Genomic DNA, 18,421 nt, shown 5'->3' with positions numbered 1-18,421 from the left:
TTGACCTAAACTTCAGATTTGGATTCCTTTGTTTACAGTATATGCATAGACACCCCTTTATGCCCTAGGAAGAGAGAAGGGAGTTGAAAGTGAATTGGGGAAATGCAGCCCATGGTGGAGTAGCTGAATATGTGTTGGGTGTAGCTTGTGGTAAGATTGGTTCTTTAGGACAGTGGTCTCCAAAGTGGGGTGCGCCAGAGGATCCCAGGGGGTGCGTGGCAGGAGGAGCGCCGCCGGACAGCACTCCACCGTTTTTTTTTTCCTTCGGTGGCTGCTCTGGACGCCTGCAGCAGGTCTTCCCCTCTCCTTTCTTCGGCGGCACGCCTGCGGTAAGTCTTTCCCTCTCCTTTCTTCAGCGGCACCGTGGGGGTGCACGATCCAAAAACTTTGGAGACCACTGCTTTAGGATATGTCCTATCACCCGGGAGAGGGCAAAACTCCCTATCATGGCAGGAAAATAATTGTTAAACAATAATGCAATTCAGCTGTAGCCCACATCTGTAATGTGGGGATATGATCTCTGAAGAACTTGAGTCAGAGTGAAAGTGAATCAAGATATTTATGAGAGGTTAATCTTTGATAGCTTCTGGGTGCGTATAAGAGACATTTCAGTTGGTTAATATTCCTGAGATAATAGGAGATAAATAAGAGAGAGACACTTTCATGGGCAAAATGGCATGCAAAATAAAAAGACCTTGGAGAATCACTGGTTTAAAGCACAACTCTAAATGTGGTTTTAAACACACACACAGCTGTATTCCCCCATTTACTGAGTCTCATGCAACACCTTCACAAAAATCAAAGGCTTTGGAATATTTGTGTTTAATGCTATCATCAGTCTTTGGGGAGACAACAGCCATAAAGCCACTGAAACAAGGCACCATCCAGACAAGTCCATTCAAGATTAGGGTTCCCAGGGCTCAGAACTCAAAGGTTAGGCAATGCTCTAGATAAATCATACAGTTATAAATTGCACATGGTGGAGATGTCACATGGAAGGTTTGCAGTTTCTCTGGGAGATGGGAGCCCTCACAGTGCACACCTGCTTCAAGAGATAAGTGCTTGTGCCCTAAGATTTAAAATTTACTCCTGAGGGTATTCTGCTCCAAAAAAATTCTGCACACAACATTTTAAAATTCTGCAAATTTTATTTGTCAAATAAATGTGGAGCCTCTGGCATGGCTTTGGGGAGCATAGGCCACTGGCTGTACAGAGATGAGAGATCACTGTTCAGCTCCCCACCCCAGAATATGGGCTCAGGGGTGAGGCTGCACCCAACCCTGACACAGTGCAAGAACTGGGCCTACCCCCAAAACACCCCAGGGCCTTGCCCATCTGGGCCAGGCGCACCAAGTGTGGGCAGGCAGGTTCAGCAAGGCAGGATCCAAGTGTAGAGGGGCTTAGAGTGGAGGGATCCAGGTGTGGGTTGAGATGGTTCTGTGTGGGGCAATCTGGATGTGGGTAGCTCAGTGGAGGGATCTGGTTGTGGGATGGATCTGGATGCCCAGGGGCTTGTTGGGGGGTTCTGGGTGCAATGATAATGGGACTCTGCAGGTCCAGGTGAAGGTGGTTGGGGCTCAGCGGACGGGGGGTCTGGATGTGGGGGGGATAGAGCTTGGCAGGGGGGTCTCAGTGTGTGGGGCTCAGTGGCGAGTCCAGATACTGGGGGAGTGGGGCTCAGTGGGGTGGGGATCCAGGTGCAGCTTGTTGGGGCTCCGTAGCTTGGGGATCTGGGTGCAGATGGCTCATCAGGGTGGTACAGGGGGTGTTGGGCTCAGTGGCAGGGAGTGGTGGTTCTGAGCATGGGGGGTGAGGCTTGGTGGGAGGGTCTGGGTATGAGGGGGTCTGGATGCATGGGGGATGGGGGAACAGCTCCCTGTACAAGAAGGAAAAATTGAAAAGAGTCCAGTGGAGGGCAACAAAAATTATTAGGGGGGCCTGAGCACATAATTTATGAGGAGAGGCTGAGGGAACTGGAATTATTTAGTCTGTAGAAAAGAAGAATGGGGAGGGGGGGATTTGATAGCTGCTTTCAACTACCTGAAAGGGGGTTCCAAAGAGGATTGATCTAGACTGTTCTCAGTGGTAGCAGACGACAGAACGAGGAGTAAAGGTCTCAAGTTGCAGTGGGGTAGGTTTAGGTTGGATATTAGGAAAAGCTTTTTCACTAGAAGGGTGGTGAAGCACTGGAACGGGTTCCCTAGGGAGGTGGTGGAATCTCCTTCCTTTGAGGTTTTTAAGGTCAGGCTTGACAAAGCCCTGGCTGGGATGATTTAAGTGAGGCTTGGTCCTGCTTTGAGCAGGGATCCCTTCCAACCCTGATATTCTATGATTCCTGCAGCTGAGGAGTGATGGGTGCAGGAAGCTGGTGGGTGGGGGGGATGACTTTGCAGAGCTTCCTGCAGCTGCGGGAGAAATCTGGGTGTGGGTCTGACCTAGCCCTGGATGCTGTGCAGGGGAAGAGGAAGTGCTATCCTCCCCAGCCCAACCAAGACTAGCAGCTGAGCCTGGCGCAGGGTAGGAGCCACCAGCTGGGTCTTCCCCAGTCCCGCCTCCTGCCCCACAGTGATTTATCTTTCTTCTGGCTGCCCTGGGCCCCCAAAACATACTGCTGGGAAGGGTGGCATGATCACTTTTGTAGCTTTCCCAGAAAGTCATTTTTCTGTGGGGAAGCAAAGAAATATGTGGGGGGACATAAATTCTGCGCATGCACAGTGGTGCAGAATTCCCGCAGGAGTAAATAATTTAACTAGAATTACCATCCGAGATATGGACTCAGAAGCTCTTTGGAAAGTTGTTTCCACAAGACATTTGTCTGTACAATGTATAGTGCTGCTGACTGGAGGGTGTGACAGTTGCTGCTGGGACCAAAATGCAGTTTTTCCTGTAATCACTGCAATAAATAAGTACTAAGAACATGACAATTCTGTGCTATTTTGCCTGCTCTTAATGCTTCTCACTGTGGTGTTCACAACAGCCTCTGTTACAACCTACAGCTCATTCCAGAGCAGTTCTTCATTAATGTTAATTTTGAAGGAGACCAGTGCCTCCCACCCCTTGCTCCCTATGAAAATGCACCAGCGAAGCCTGCAATGGAAGGAACAGGACTGCTGCTTGGATGGTAGATTGGACATGAGACACCAGAATTAGAGACCACAGATCCTTAAATTCCACTGATCAGAAGAGGCTGGAGCAGGGCTGAGCACCATCCTAGAACTTATTCACAGGAAACTTGTAAATTCTGAAAGAGAAAGTCAAGATCTCCCAAAACACAATGAATTATGTAGTCAATCCCCTCCTCCCCAATAAATTGTGGATGAGTGTGCTTGATCTAGGGATGGACTGCCTGTGAAATCCAACACCCACAACTAATTTGGTGTGGGGTGGGGAGAGGGGGAAGAACCAAACCCAAAAAGTACAAGTACAAAGCCATATCCTTAACCTGTACTTAACCTGTAAAATCAGCCTAAACCAAACAAATGGGTCATTTTCCCCTTCTCGCCTCCTACTGAAAATGCTGTTTTAAGACAGTGACAAGTCTCTCACATCTCCTCTCTTTCCCCCCTTGTCCTGTTTTCTTCCCCTTGGTTTGGGGAGGGGAACAGTCGATAGGGACTATAAACTGTGCACCCATGTGTTCAGTTTAGTTTCAAGATGCTGAAAAGTTCCTGATTTCTAATATCACAAAGTGTTTGAAGTTAGATCTGCTGTTGTTTATACAGCTGCATAGGTGAGCAAGATGGATCACTGAGAAAAGTCTAGGAAAAGCTCTTTCTGCAAGAGGTGGGATTAATGCTGGATACTTAGAGCTGGCTGTTAATTCATAGCAATGATGCTGCTTTGTCCACCACAAGTTGATTCAGGATCTAAATGTCATTAGGAAGATATCAAAATGTTAGCTAGTATGAAACTGAACTGGAAGATGGATGTCAGTATTCTTTGTGAAGTATAGCATAAATCCATGATCATATTTGTGTATAGATAGATGATGCATATTAATATTTGCTGTGAAATGCTACATAACTGCTATTACTGAATTGTGCTGTCGCTGGAGAAAAGAGGACAATCAGCAGTTGATTGGCTGGGTTATGGGAGAAGGAGTTGGGGAAAGAATGAGCTAGTGTTTTATGAAGATTCATTTGTAATAAAGTTGTAAAGATGCAATTACAGCTTTTGCCTGATCTGATTTTTATGCAGTTTGTGGTGTGTGTGGGACTCTTGACCACATGTTAATCATAAACAGGCCCTTTCTCTTCCACTTTCCACCCCTTGCAGTTTCCTGTTGAAGTCTCCATTTTGGTACAAAAGAAAAAGGTTAACCACTATCTCAAAAATATTAATTGAAGTGCATCTTTGCGTGTACCAAAGCCGGGGCGATTTCAAAGAAATCAATGTAAGAGTTATTAAATTATATGAAAGACTTGCCTCTGGATGGAATAAAGAGCTTCCTGGAATAAGAAACCACCTGGAATTTCCTATTGGTGTCCTGTAGTTATAGGCCCATGGGATACAGACATTAAAATAAATTTGAAGACACTTAACTGTGTCTGCTGCTTACAAAGCACTTTGCTAACACATTGCTTTACCTGCCAGTGGCTGTACTGTTGCATTTAGACTGGTTTTTGCATGGTCTAATCACAGTTAGAAACCACTTTCATTGCAGATAGCTCATATTTACTTAGGCCCCAGCTTGGTGATAAGAACAACTTCAATTGTTGTAACACCTCATCTTACCTGGTCACAGTGAATAAGAAGGAATTGTGTCCTTGTTTTCACAGAACAGCCAGGTCTCCTGCTTGTGCATCTACACCTGCCATGCTGCCTAATCTCATTTCTATCAGTGCATTCTGGGAAAATCTGGGCAACTATTCCTTGGTGCCTCAGCATAGTTATAGAGTGCCCAGACGATACCTGGAACTATAGACTCTGGGATGCTCTACCAGACAGAAGGCTGTAACAAAGCAGGATCATTACCCAAGCATTGTTAAGGGGTCTCAATCTCAGAGCTAAATAAACCTGGCACCCTGGAAACAAGAAGACAGCTATATGCCAGTTTAGGCTGCTAGAAAGGGTAACACAAGGTTTGGCTGCCATGGCTACTAATTACGTAGTATGTGATGAGCCATATTTGGAGCCAGCCATGTCAGTATTTGGTTACAAGTATGAATAAACACTACAGGATAGAACTGAGGGCCCTGTCAGAGTTTCATTGCAAACTGTACCTGTATTCCTCTTCTGTGGTCCACCAAGGGCACCCATGGTCGGCTCCCAGCTGTCGTGTCTCTTGGCTGGATACCCTGGTCAGAAGGGAGCGAAACATGGGATTTAATGTTGCACAACTCCCTGCCATTCATTGTGATATCCCCAGGAAGCCAGACTGCCCAACAGGCCAGCGCCTGAGCCTAGCTTTCTGTCCGAGGACTACGACCAGTATATACATTACCACATGGACCTTCTAAGCAAGCACATTTATTCTCAAGGGAAACATGAGAGAGAAGACATTTAAATCCATGAAAGAATCTACATGCATGCTAAAAAGTTTACCAGAGATCACCTTCAGCTCCAGGCTAGGGCTCTGATAGGTTTTAGTCCTTCAAAACCTACAACTGTGTTTTGATTCATTTGTCTTTAGATCCAGCACCAGAATCCAAAGGCTGGGCAGATCAGACATTTGTTCATATAGCTTGGGCCTTTGATTCTGGCATTCTGTAACAGGTAATCAGCAGACAAAGACCTCAGGGCATAGCTTCAAAGGGCTGTGATTTTGCATAACTGGGGTTGGGTAATTTGCATTTACCTCTCTAGGGATTTCCCCAGGAAATCCACTTAACACTTATTGGACTTTGGGGATATATTTGCCTGGCCCATTTTTAATATAGTCTTTTGAACTCCCAGATCTAACATCTGTCACCTCTCCCCTTTCTTCCCAGAGAGGTGACATACAATCCCAGCCCACGATAATACATTAGCTTAATACAATAAGGTATTTCAAGGATATTTCAGGAAATTTCTCTGTTTGTCACAGGCTCAGTTCAGCTAAGCATGTAAGCAGGTACTTAAGTCCATCCTTGTTCAGTGCTTTGCTGAATCCGGCGAAAGAGATTCAGGACATTAAGAGCCTAATCCTGCATCTGCTGAAATCAACAGGAGTTTTGCCTTTGACTTCAGTGGAAGTGGATCAGGCCCAGTAAGAGTTTTGGAGATGTGGTTTTACCTAAAAAGTAACTAATTGTCCTCCTTCAGCCAGCTGCAGCTGGGCATGTGCCCAGAAAGGGGCTACCGGTACTCAGACAAAAAGAATTTTGGATCAAACTTCAGCTAATTGTGTGGATGCTCATGGCTGAGCCTCCTTCATTACAGACTGTTACTATTGTTTTGGTTTTTTAAATCTATTTAGTTAAGCTGTGGTTTAAGCACAGCATCTCACAGAAGGCGAGGCAGAGACTCCACAAATAGAAGGGAATAGAAAATCAAAATCCTTTCATGGAGTCCTCACAGAAATTCTCAGTAAACTCATTTTTTAAGTTTCTCTCTCCCGCCCTTTGATACAGCTCACAAAATCGGGGAAACCTGGTGTGAAACAGTGCTTTTAAGATGCCAGTAATATAATTTAATAGGGAGATTGGGAAATATTTTTAAATAGCTGCTTTAATTCGAAGCAGAATTGGCCTGAGTCAGTCTGTTCATCTGAGTCTCCCTGCCTCCAGTTATGTTTTCTTGACCACAGCTACAAATTTGTAGCATGCCAAACAAACTTCTTTCCTGTTCCATTGGGTTAGATGGGATATTCTGAGTTGTAGATGCCTATCCAGGGGAGAAGTCTCTCAGATAGCCTTAAATTCTCCAAATTGAACCCAAACCACATGTACACTGCTAGTCCCCACTCACAGTGGTCACATCAGTAAAACACTCAGAAGTAGCAGTTCTTCAGTCCCTTTTCTTCAGCCTGGGTTAACTGTTCCCCAGATCAAAAGAAGCCATGCCTCAGAACAGGACTGGCTGTTATGCCAAGTTTTCGTTTTCATTGTAAACTGTTTCCCAATTTCCTTGTTGTTATTTTTAATATATATATTTTAAAAGTAAGATGTGTGTTGCAGAAATCTTTGTCCAACTCCTTGTCACAGTTTTGGGGTAACTCCAAATGTATTTCTCCTCCATGGTCCCTTGAGGGCATGCATTTAAAGGTTCCCGGCTCCCACCTCTTTTGGGCAAAGAGCCGTGTCTTACTCCCCTCTGCTGTACGGCTCCCTGGATTACACTGCAATATCCCCAGCAAACCCAGAGCCTGCACTTTGCTTTCCCTCTGAAGGCTATGACCAGGGTATTGCCCACAGTTATAAGTTACCACACAGCTCTTTCTGAGCAAGCACATTCATTCTTAAGGTAAAAGCATGACAGAGGAACATATAGACACCATAAAAGTTCCTACACGCATGCTAAAAGCTTGCCAGAGGTCATCCACCAGTCTTATGGCTAAATCGTCCCAATCCTTCCACAAGGGTTGGGGGCTTGCCCTTGGACAGAAGGTCCTGTCTGTTTGCTGAATCAGAAAGAAGGCCCTGAGTCATTTTAAAATGGGGCTATTTATTCAAAAGTCCTTTCTTTGCCTGTTGGTTTCTGGAGAACAGAGTTTGAACTAGTATATGTAAACTTCCCCCAGAGGTGGTACCTCTCTGGGGGGTTACAACCTGGTTTGATTTGCCTTATTCGCCACCCGCTGTTTTTAGTTCCTGGAGGAGCGCTGGTAGCCCTCCCTTCTGGAGTAGAGCAGAGTCATACATAAACCATTCATCTGAAACAATGGACCTCAAAGATACTTAAATTTAGTTCTGCAAGGTCTCCCAAGGATATGCAGGAAATGGCCATATCTGTCACAGACCTCTCTTCATCTCCCCCTCCTTTAGCTTTCAGAATTAGACCAGAGGATTGCGCATGTATTTTTACTATTCAAGGCAGCAGTGACTTTTTAACACTGAAGACTGCCAAAAATTAAAGCAATTCCTTGCTCCAATCTTTGGTAAAGTCAGTGATACTGAAACAGGAAAAGCTAGGGCTGGTATGTACAGTACATGCTATCTCATCATTCATACCAGTGGAAAAACAACATTGTGAAGAAGAACAGAGCTGCTTGAACTTTCAGCCCTCTTTCCCCCCTTAACTAGTATTTGATCATTTTTCAAGGCAGATAAGGACCTGCTTTCTTCCATTCACTGATCACTTAATATATGATGCTGCCTCTGTTGTGGGGATTATGGGCCAGATTTGCAAAGGTATTTAGACATCTAAGGATGTAGTTAGGCACCTAGTGGGAGTTGAAGGCACAATGGGAGTGAAGGCAGCTAACTTATTTAGGCGATTTTGAAAATCCCACTAGGTGCTTATCTGCATCTTTAGGCACCTAAATACTTTTGAAAATCTGGCCCTCTCTCTTGTCTGTGCAGGAGACAGACTAGCTACCTCATCTTCCCATCTACAGTTTCTCTGCTTTTATTTGATTTTTGTCATATTAAAACTTGTTTTCTAAAAATCCAGCGGATCACAGCAAACGGCAGCAAATTCTGTACAACCACTAGTGTTCTGGGCTGTAGCCCATTGGTCAACAGACTGATGAGGGTAATGTTAATGTTGGAATGGAAATAGATCAAATAAACGAAAGTGTTGTAATGACTGAGGGACAATATTTCATTGAGCTGAAAGTGTGTGCAGTTAACATGGTTTTACATTCTGTTTTTCATTGAATGTTAGAGGGTGAAGTGAATATTGGTAGCAACAATAGGATACAACATTTCCTCAGAACAGTTCATCAGCATGTACCTTCATTAGTCAGTGATGTGCAAGTGGATGAGGAGTTGCATATCTTCACCTTTAGGATAGGTAAAAGGCACAGGTTGTTATTCCCCAAGGGGTTACGTTATCCCTGGGGGATTATATTATTAAAATATTATTCAGTGAAATTAGCAATCCTGATAAACTATTTAAAAATATTTTTCACAAGTCTCACTTCATCTTGATGCTAAACTTTTGTGGCTTTCATTTTGCCTCATTTGTCCACTGAGAGGGAAAAAACAGGAAATAGCCCCCCTGATTTTCAAGAGTTGTGTTAAGCAGCGAGACCTTGGTGGTCTGTAGTTTTACTTTATTAGACAGGAGGTAGTGGTTTAATCTAGTGCACATAGCAATTCAGTTACCGGCAGCAAGTCTCTCAGTAATTAAGACTTTCTTTTAAATTTATTTGATCTGTCTCTATTCCAGCATATAGTCACTAAAGCACCTATTTCGAGCTCTTGGGTCTCTACTAGGTGATTAAAAATATAGTTGAATGACACAAGCAGCAAGGGTATACTAACTGCCTTTCTCTACCCAAAACCAGCTGCATACAAAAATCAAATTCTTCAGCTTCCCCTCAACCCACAGAACCTGTCTCTCCCTCAACCTACTCTATTCCTATCCAGATCCCACTCTTTTTGTTTGTGGAAGAGTGAAATCCATGCAAATTCATCCTCCTCTATGCTGAGAAACCTTACAGAGGATTTGAGATGGCATCTTTCTTCCTCATCACAAAAGTGGCCTCTGCTTAAGCAACCCCTCCTCTTCTTTTCCTTGTCATCCGCTCTTCTGGCTGAGACTACAGCCAGAGATCTGGTGCCACAGAGCACCAAAGGAAAGACATTTTCTTTTCCTACCTAGTTAATGTGGGAAAGTATTCCAGGACAGGCATCAAATCTCTATTCTAGATGCAATTCTAATGCACCTGCCACCATGACACTAAAGCACCATATAGGTGTCACAATTATATACCCAAACAACAGACCTAGCTCTCCTTCCTATTTTAAGGTGCCTTCTCAAGTGGAGGTCCTATAAGTGATTTTCCAGGCTTGGAATGTTGCGCATCTCTGTTATTAGGATACTCCTGAAGAAATGTATCTGGACCTGAAACTTGGGTTTCACAAGATTATGGCTCACTGGGATCTCCAGTAGCAGGATGTTCCGTAGCGGAGGATCCTTGACAGAAAAGAATCTGTTCCATACAGCATGTGTCCTCCCAATTCTCAAAATCATTAGCGGGTAGAAGAGACCAGTCTATCGTATGCATCTCAGGTCTCAGACACACTTCCCCTCTTCCACAGGTCCCCTGGATAGTTTGCTTCTTCTGCCGATCTCTTGACCCAGGAGCCCCTCATTCCAAACACAGATGCTCACTCTTTGGCTGTTTGCTTTCATGAGAAGTGCCATTTCAGTAAGTTGGGCTTTTCCAGATGTTTCTTACATGTGGCTAAAAGCCCATTTATTCCTGATGTTTACCGCTGAGCTAGGAAACTTTTGTCAGGTGTTTCTCTTCCACCTTTGCCAAACAGTCTCCAAACCTCCAAATCCAGCACAGGAAAACCATAAGTGTGATTTCAGTGTGATGCAGTTTTGAAAAGTGTCCTCCTTGGATGGAAAGGCTGGTGAAGGGAAGGATGAAGGGATTTCCATCCAGAATACCAATAATTGGCTTCAGTGCTCATCAGGCTGAGAAACATGCTATATAAAAGCTTGTTCAGCCAGGTAACTAAAACTCCCTTACTGGCACAGCTGGTTAAGAGTATTTATTAGAGAGCTGCATATCTAATGCACGCACTGTCACTGCTGGATCTGTGCCTCTGGCTTTTGACCCTCATGGAATTCAGTTCCCACACAGTGAACCAGAACAATAAAGCGGATGTGGGCAAGGTGAAGTTAATCAGGAGCAGATCTCAATTTGGAGGAAATGAAGTGGTTCACTCCCACTTTGCAAGGCGCTAGAAGGAGCTGTAATAGTGTCCCTTGCTCCAGAATTTGATCTGTGTTAGTGCTGTTATTAATCTCTCTGGGGAGAAGTGCACAGATGCATCCCATTCTGTTCCCCAAAACCAAACAGATACGTTCAAACTACAGGTTCCTCGTACCACAAAACTTTGCAAGTAACATTTTACTTCTCCTTTTGGCATCTACCTTTTCTTTAGGGCAGTCTCTTGTTAAAGTTGTTGTAGTGAAATCCTGTTTAGATGCCTCCTTCTAGTCCCCTTCTCTACTTTCTCCATCCCGCAGCAAAAACAGGTTATCCCTAGTAGTAATATCTTTACTTAACCAGCAAAGATACAGAAAGCTCAAAATGAAGTATTTGGAAAGGGAAGGGGGTGTGTGTAAAATCATAACCATTCAGAGCACACCATTAACTAAGGGCCTTATTTTTGTTGAGGAACAGGCGGGCGAGGAAGGAAGGGAATACAGCTGGCAGGTTCATCTGAACCCCTAAATCTCTGAGGAAAGGGAAAACAAATAAAAAGATGGCAAATGTTTTTCTTTTGTCCAAGCTAGCATTTTTCCTCAGACTCGGGTTGAAGGGGGGGAAAATGAGCTATGTGCTGGCTTATTGAACAGATAAGTACTCGACATAGACTTTGCTTCTGTCCCAAGTCAAACTGAACACATTGAGGAGCTCAGCTTTGTTTACAGTGTATCTGTGGTTGAATTACACCACATACAGTAATTCTCATCGCACTGCCAGTAATTTCACTGACTTACCAAGCAGGCATCATTTCCTGAAAGTCAGCTCCCATACTTAGAGGAAGTAAGAGCACTCTGCTTCATGACTAAACACTGTATGCAAATTTCTACAGGCTTAGGACAGCCGCACTGTATGGACTGGCTTTTTTTCCACCATTTTCACTCCTTCCTTTGGCGTGTAACATTTCTTTAAACCTTCATGAGATCTTTCTCTGGCTGCTGCCGCTGCTGCTGTCATGAATGAGGATCTTTCTCCGTTATGTACTGAAAAAGCACGGCTCATTGTTTTGCCTGAGTTCTCTTCTTGTAACGAGTTGAATGCAGTTTTAAAATGTCCCAAATGCAATTTTGGCTAAAGGTCTCATCTCTCTACAAGGTAACATTTACCTCTTTTCACTTGATAGTTTGCGTTCTGTTCGTAGGATAGGTATCTTTTAGCTGCTATTGTGGATGTGTGCCTGTTTATACATAGATAGAATTTCAGAGCCACAATTCTTGATGTAAGTGGATAAGGAAAGGGTTACTATTTTTAAGCTGCGCTCTGTATTATGCGAAAATATTCAAAACACACGCATCACTCCTAACCAGTCAGAATTCTGAAACTCTGAGGAGGGGAAGGAGTGTGGAAGATTAATCTGTGTTTTTTTAACTCTAAAGGCATTCAAGAGTTTTATTCCGAATTCAGAGAATTTATACAGAAGGGCAGAGAAGCACTTGCCAATCAAACCAGGACTGTGAGTTTATAGCATTATGGTTGGAAGGACTTTGATTTTCATGGCTAGAAAACTTCCTCTTAACTGCACAGGCAAGTTGCAGCTCAGTAAATTAGAAGGAGAAATGAAAAAGTAATCTGAAACCCAGTTTGCTTACTTTGTTCTTTAGAAATGGAATGGTAGCTGACTGGCTTTTCAGCTTTTGTGTTGTGCTGTTTTTTTATTATTATTATTTTAAAAGACCAAATGGAACAGGTGTTGTCCTGCCTTAGTGTAGAGGAACTGACTACGGTTGTGCAAAAGAAGTATGTTTCCTCTGTCTATGGGGAGGGATTACCAATAAATAAACCATTCATACCAATGGGTTTATGGTCATAAAATATTTTTAGGTGCACACACTTTCTATAGTTAGATTTCACCTGTTCTTTCGTTTATTTTAATAAACATTTGCTTTGACCGAAGTAGAAACCGGAGCTCTAGTGGCGAGGAGAAAGAGGTGTAACTATATTTCTTTTACACTTGTTCCCTCTGATCACTTTCTCAAGAGTGAATCAATTCTTGCTTTCGATAACTTATCCATTTTAGGAAAGTGTCAGAAGCTAGCTAGAATGCAGTACATCATTAATACCTTCCACAGCCGAACTGGGAATCTGAAATAATCAGAAGGCAGTCAGGTAGCTAGCCTGTTGCTAAATCATCTTTTCACAGCTTGTTTTGAACTGAGGTGCTCAAAGCACTTCGTGAACATTAATAAAACAGTGAATTGTACCTATTTGAGCTTTGCTGTAAATGTACAACACGTTGGAGAGATGATATCGCCAGCATCTGCATAGCTATATTTCCCCATTGACTTACTGTTCACCCATTGTAAAACTCTATTAAATGTTTAACCTCTATAAAGGGGTTGCCCTTTAACTGACCATTTTATAATGCACTCCTATAAACTCCCATTTCTTTTGTAACTTGCAGAACTGTTAGTTCTGAACTTTATTTTCACCAGAAAAAACTTAAATGCTTTTGTTTCCATTTCCGTCGTCCTGTCATTGCGATAGGAAAAACTGGGAAAAATCTGTGCCAGGAGGCATTGGATTCAGAAATTAAATTCTGAAACAGACATTCTCTGTGCTTGCCCAGAATGAGCTGATGAGCTTGTAATGCCACAATGTAGAGATCAGGGACACGTAGTCCTGCCTCTCTCCCTTATAACCTCCTGCCGAAAGGCCTACTCATAATGGGCTCATCCAGAATTTGCAGTTCAGACTGTGGAAGTGGATTAAACTAAACCAGAAAAGGACACTCTTATTCCTGAATAAATTCTTGTCCACACGGGGAGTTATTCTGGAATAGCTGTGGTGCTTTTAAGTTCACAGCCTATCTTATTCCAGCACAATTTGCCTGGATTAGATAAACCCTAAGAATTCCATCCGCTTCAGTTTCTCTTTCTGTAAAGTGGAAAATAACTATCTCTAAGTTTCTATCTACTCTGATGGGAGGTGCTAACTACTACTAGTCAGTCTGGAGCAGAACAAAACAAGCACCTGGAGGATTAAATGGGTTGATCGCTCCAGAACACCTTGTCCAGGTGGCCACTGTAGGGTGTTAAGCCACTTCACCAACAAAAGGATTTACAGTGCTCAGGTGCTACCCATTTCCAGAGGGGCAAAAGGCAGCACAGCAAACAACACTCTTTCCAAATCAGGGATCTTGTCACAGGAGCTTGGAACCTACTCCTCTTTTGAGTCCTTGCTGCACCTCTATTGCTCTGACTTCCCTACCCTCCACTGTTAACTTAACCATCTGTGTCCTGGTCCCCTCCCGCCCCACCGCTCAGTCTTGTTTCCCGTTTTTCCCAGCTGCTTATCCGGGATTTGACACCTTTCTACTAAAGACCTCCCTGTAGCCAGCATAGATTAAACTCCCTCTCATTACCAGGTGATAATGCCCTTTTATGGGGGGTGCTAGATGTATCCCATTTAGAACAGTCACATTGCAGAAGGGGACACTTCATGGTGTTTAAACTCTGACCCTCCTTCTCTGCTTTTCACAAGCTGTTGGCCGAGGGCAAGTCTGTACTGGCCTTCTTGATGTTAAAATGCTTATAGCTCAGGGGTGTGAAAAAACCGCACAGCCCGGAACCACAAAAGTTTTAACGACAATAAGCACCGGTGTGGACAGCGCTTCAGTGGCGGGAGCCGCGCTCCTGGTGACAAAACTACCGCCTTTCATTGGAGGTGCTTTTATTTTGTCACCGGGAGAGCTCCCTCCTGGCGATAAAGAGAGGCCACACAATGCACCTTAGAACGGTACGGCTGCAGCGGCACAGCCGTGCCGTTGTAAGGTGCACTGTGTGGACATAGCCTTAATTAACTAGTGTCCTTTCCTTTGCTTTCTGTCCCTGGAAACTAAAATAGTTCCCGGAGCTCCCTATGAGACAATGGAATAACCTCAAGGCTGGTTGTGGAATTGCTGATACTGAAGGTGCACAAATTAAGTGTATGGGTCCATTTGCATTTAAACAAACTGGCATATTCCATCTGCCTGAATTACATTGTGAGCCTCCTGGGGCAGAAATCTAGCATGAGTCAAGAGGTCATTTTCAACACTAATATGTCTGACATTGGAGTTAATTTCCTATTCCCTGTCTCAGCCCAAAGTGACAAGCAAAGAGTTGGATAGGTTAGTCGCGAGAGGCTGGGCAAAGGGGGTTCGCATCAAGAAGACCTAATGAGCTCACTCGTGTCTGGGTGTTTGCCCTACTGCAGGGTGAGCGTTCAGCAGATTGCATGGTGAGTGCCCACCTGTCACTCTGCTCCCTCAGGGCTAATGGAGAATGGCTACTCTATCTGCCTTCATAGCTGCCACTCTCCTGTGTCCTCGCTGCCACTTCCTTCTTCCTCCACTTCTGCCACATGTGTTTGCAAACATTTGCTCCTGAGCTGATCCCCTTCCAGAGGAAAAACAAATTAATAAAACTCACCTAGCTGGGATGGCTCCTTGGCCCTGGCTGTCGCTGGCACGTGACCGTGGTGTTTGCTGTCGTGTCCCGCTTGCTCAGGCAAGTTCCCGGTGTGATTACTATGAGTAGGGCTTTTGCTTTGAAGATTGAGGATGTTTCCTAGAGTTCCTTGGCATTTCTCAGTTTTCGTGATATAAAATAAAGTCCTCTGCTATCACTGCTCGCTTATACTCTCACTAAGTGACTAAGACAGTCGTATTCAGGATGGTTATTCACTAGCCAGTAAGAGCTGGCTCCCAGGGACACTTTTACTCTTGTAAATTGTACTTTACTGTGTATTTCTTTTCTTCTTGTGATTCATTTTGATCATCTAATATACTAAGCCTCATCATATGGCATTTAAAACAAGACTGTTAGACTAGCCCTTGGAGAGTATTCTTTAGGGACCGAGAACAGTCCTGCACTTGGTGGAACAAGGGAAGGGACCAGACTCCATTGCTAACTTCTCTGATAAGTCATTTTTGGTCAGTAGGTTGCTACGGGGCAGGAGCTACACTTCAGAGTCTGAGCAAGAAACAAGAAGTGCTGTGTTCCTGTTTAGTATGGGCCTGATCCAAAGCCCATTGCCGGGTATGAGTGTACCTCTGAAGTCTTTACCCTGTGCTTAGCGCTATCTCAGACAAAAATAAAAATAGTCCCTGCCCTCAAGAGCTACAGTGTGAGAGGATCAGGGAAGAGAGACAGTTCTGAGAAGCCTAGAAGAAGAGGAGTTTAGCTTGGCTCTTGGGGGAGTTGTAGAAGAATTGAGTTTTCCTGGAGCCCTGGAATGCAGGCAGTAGTGGCTTGGGAGCTGGCACGGAGGGCGGGGGGGCGCGTTGATGCAGCATGGGGGGTGCTGCACGAGACCTGTAAATTACACTGATATTTTTGTTACCTATATTAAACTAATGCTTATGCTCAAAGCACTGCATGGATATTAACTAATTCTCAGACCACCTCTGGGAGATGGGAGGCAGGAGATACGTAGCAGTATTCTTATTTTACAGATGCGGAAGTGGAGACAAAGTTGAAGTGACTTATCCAAGGCTAAACAATGAGTAAGCAGCACAGCCAAGACCTACTGACTCCTAGCCCCGTGCTCATGCCTTGAGACCACGCTGTGGTTGTTCTCATGCTGTAGATTGGGAACCGGCAGTGGTCCTCAGATTGAAAAGTGTTGAATTAAGTACTAAGGTGGATCCATCTGTGAGAGGGGCTATGAAGGGGTCTCCACAGTAAAAATATTGGAGAACCACTGTGTAAACTAAATAGTTCTTACATCCTGTGCCCTACGGCGTGTGTCCTTTTTGCCCTTTCTCATTTGAGGTGAGGTCTCCGCCATGCCCACTCTCCCTCTGAGAACACAAATACAGATGCTTATCATTTAGCTCTGCGGCTTTCAGCAAATCCCTGTCCTTTTCCCAGATTCCAAACCAGGGTTGCAATGTTGATCGTGTTCTCACATTGTGTAATGTGAACCTGAACTCTTTATTGCACCTCCTTGCCTCGACTGAGGGCTCATCTACACAACAAATTAATGCGAGGCAAGCCAGGGTATGAATCTGCAGTGCACCAGCTTGCTGCGCAGTAATGTCCTGTGTGGACACTGCTACACTTCAGTGAAAATCCTGGAGCACAGCTTAGCAAACTGCACTTTGAAGCAATAGGGAACTTTCACTGTGCTGCAGTAAAAAGAAAAGGAGTACTTGTGGCACCTTAGAGACTAACCAATTTATTTGAACATAAGCTTTCGTGAGCTACAGCTCACTTCATCGGATGCATACTGTGGAAAATAGCTTATGCTCAAATAAATTGGTTAGTCTCTAAGGTGCCACAAGTCCTCCTTTTCTTTTTGCGAATACAGACTAACACGGCTGCTCCTCTGAAACCTGTGCTGTAGTAGTGTCCACACAGGATGTCACTGCGAGGCAGGCTGCTGTGCTACAGATTCACACTCTGGCCTAAAGAAAAGGAGGACTTGTGGCACCTTAGAGACTAACAAATTAGAGACTAACAGATTTGCACACTGGCATGCCGCTCAGTAACTTGCAAACAACCCCTGCGCTGTGAAAGATGAGCAGAAGCAGGTGTCTGCTTTTCTCCCTGACAGTCAAATACCAAGTGATTCTCCTGAAATGACCAGTCCTGGGTTGGGCTCCTCTGTATTCGCATTCAGGATCTTTTAAAGAATTACTGAAACTAGCACAGCCTTGTCTCAGGACTGGACATTTTAGCCGTGGCTGTTCTACGTCACGTGGACAGAACAATGACAGACCCCACCGCTATAGCTATGGATTTCTGGACTGAAGTTCTAGGAGAAAAATCTCTCCCCTCACTTACTTGTATTACCGTAGCTCCCAGATGTGCTAAGTGCTCTGTAGACATACAGGGAAGCACAACTACTGCCTCTTTAGCTGGTGTTCTGTGAGTAACTTCTGCAGAATCACTGAGCCACCTGAAACGGGTGCAGTTTTCCTGTGAGAGCTACTGCTGAGAGGTTCTGTCCAGCCCTCACTCTTTCATTCATTGAATAGGCCCTGATGTGTTAAATACTTGGAACTGATTGTATCGAGAAGAATTCTCTCTCACTTGTTTTTGTACCTCTGAGTAAACAGAACAATTGTTGCACTGGGGGGTTTTGGTTCCATAAATTAAATTCTACATGGCCCATATCTTTGCTCTTTCCAGGGTTGCAGATCTAGTACAGGAGGCTAGATTTTGAGGGTGGTCCCAGGCAGCAGGGACCATTACACTCCAGTAGGATTTGTTCTTGGAAGTGAGAGTTGGGAAAGAGGAAAAGCAGTGAGGTGACTTGACACATTTCAGCAGCATGGAAAGTTGAGTTGCTCAGCTGGTGGCATTGCAGGGGATTGGAATTAGGTGGGATAGTTGAAGGTGACACAGATCTTGAGAGCTGGGAGATTAATTTAAAAATATCTTAATTGTATGAATAACTCTAGCTTCAGTACGACATTGACTGTCCTGCAATTCTTTAGTTAAGCCCTATATTAGATTACAGGAAGGGGGGCGTTTTGCTGTTGTTGGGGAGACTGGGAGTAGTCTTTGAACCTGGCCTTGTGCTCCTTTAGCTTCGTGTGCGTGGACTGGGGTGACAGCGCCTTGTATTGTTCAGCTAGCTCCCATTCTGTTAGGAGCAGAGCTGGCAGGCCCAGAGCACTTCTGT

The 18,421-nt window shown here is 44.3% G+C and overlaps 1 protein-coding gene and 1 long non-coding RNA gene across 11 annotated transcripts in view; one reads left to right on the top strand and one right to left on the bottom strand.

Moving 5' to 3' along the window:
- The window catches only part of SBNO2 (strawberry notch homolog 2), a 126,996-nt gene that overhangs the window by 69,211 nt on the left and 39,364 nt on the right, over positions 1 to 18,421 (top strand). Inside the window, exon 1 of one of the 10 annotated variants that reach the window (XM_077842133.1) lies at positions 11,763 to 11,905. The exons of the other annotated variants lie outside the window; for them this stretch is intronic. Coding sequence (XP_077698259.1) covers positions 11,861 to 11,905 — 45 coding nt within the window. The 5' untranslated portion in view covers positions 11,763 to 11,860. Of the gene's footprint in view, positions 1 to 11,762; positions 11,906 to 18,421 lie in introns of those variants that run through there. 10 annotated transcript variants of the gene reach the window in all.
- The window catches only part of LOC144280247 (uncharacterized), a 47,331-nt gene continuing 29,488 nt past the window's right edge, over positions 579 to 18,421 (bottom strand). The window contains exons 2-3 of the long non-coding RNA XR_013348755.1: positions 5,223 to 5,297; positions 579 to 3,241 (exon numbers count right to left, since the gene is read on the bottom strand). This is a non-coding gene — a long non-coding RNA (uncharacterized LOC144280247). The remainder of the gene's footprint in view (positions 3,242 to 5,222; positions 5,298 to 18,421) is intronic.

Source organism: Eretmochelys imbricata, chromosome 25, assembly GCF_965152235.1.
Source record: "Eretmochelys imbricata isolate rEreImb1 chromosome 25, rEreImb1.hap1, whole genome shotgun sequence".
Classification (NCBI taxonomy): Eukaryota; Metazoa; Chordata; order Testudines; family Cheloniidae; genus Eretmochelys; species Eretmochelys imbricata.
This window is presented reverse-complemented; position numbering and strand designations above follow the sequence as displayed.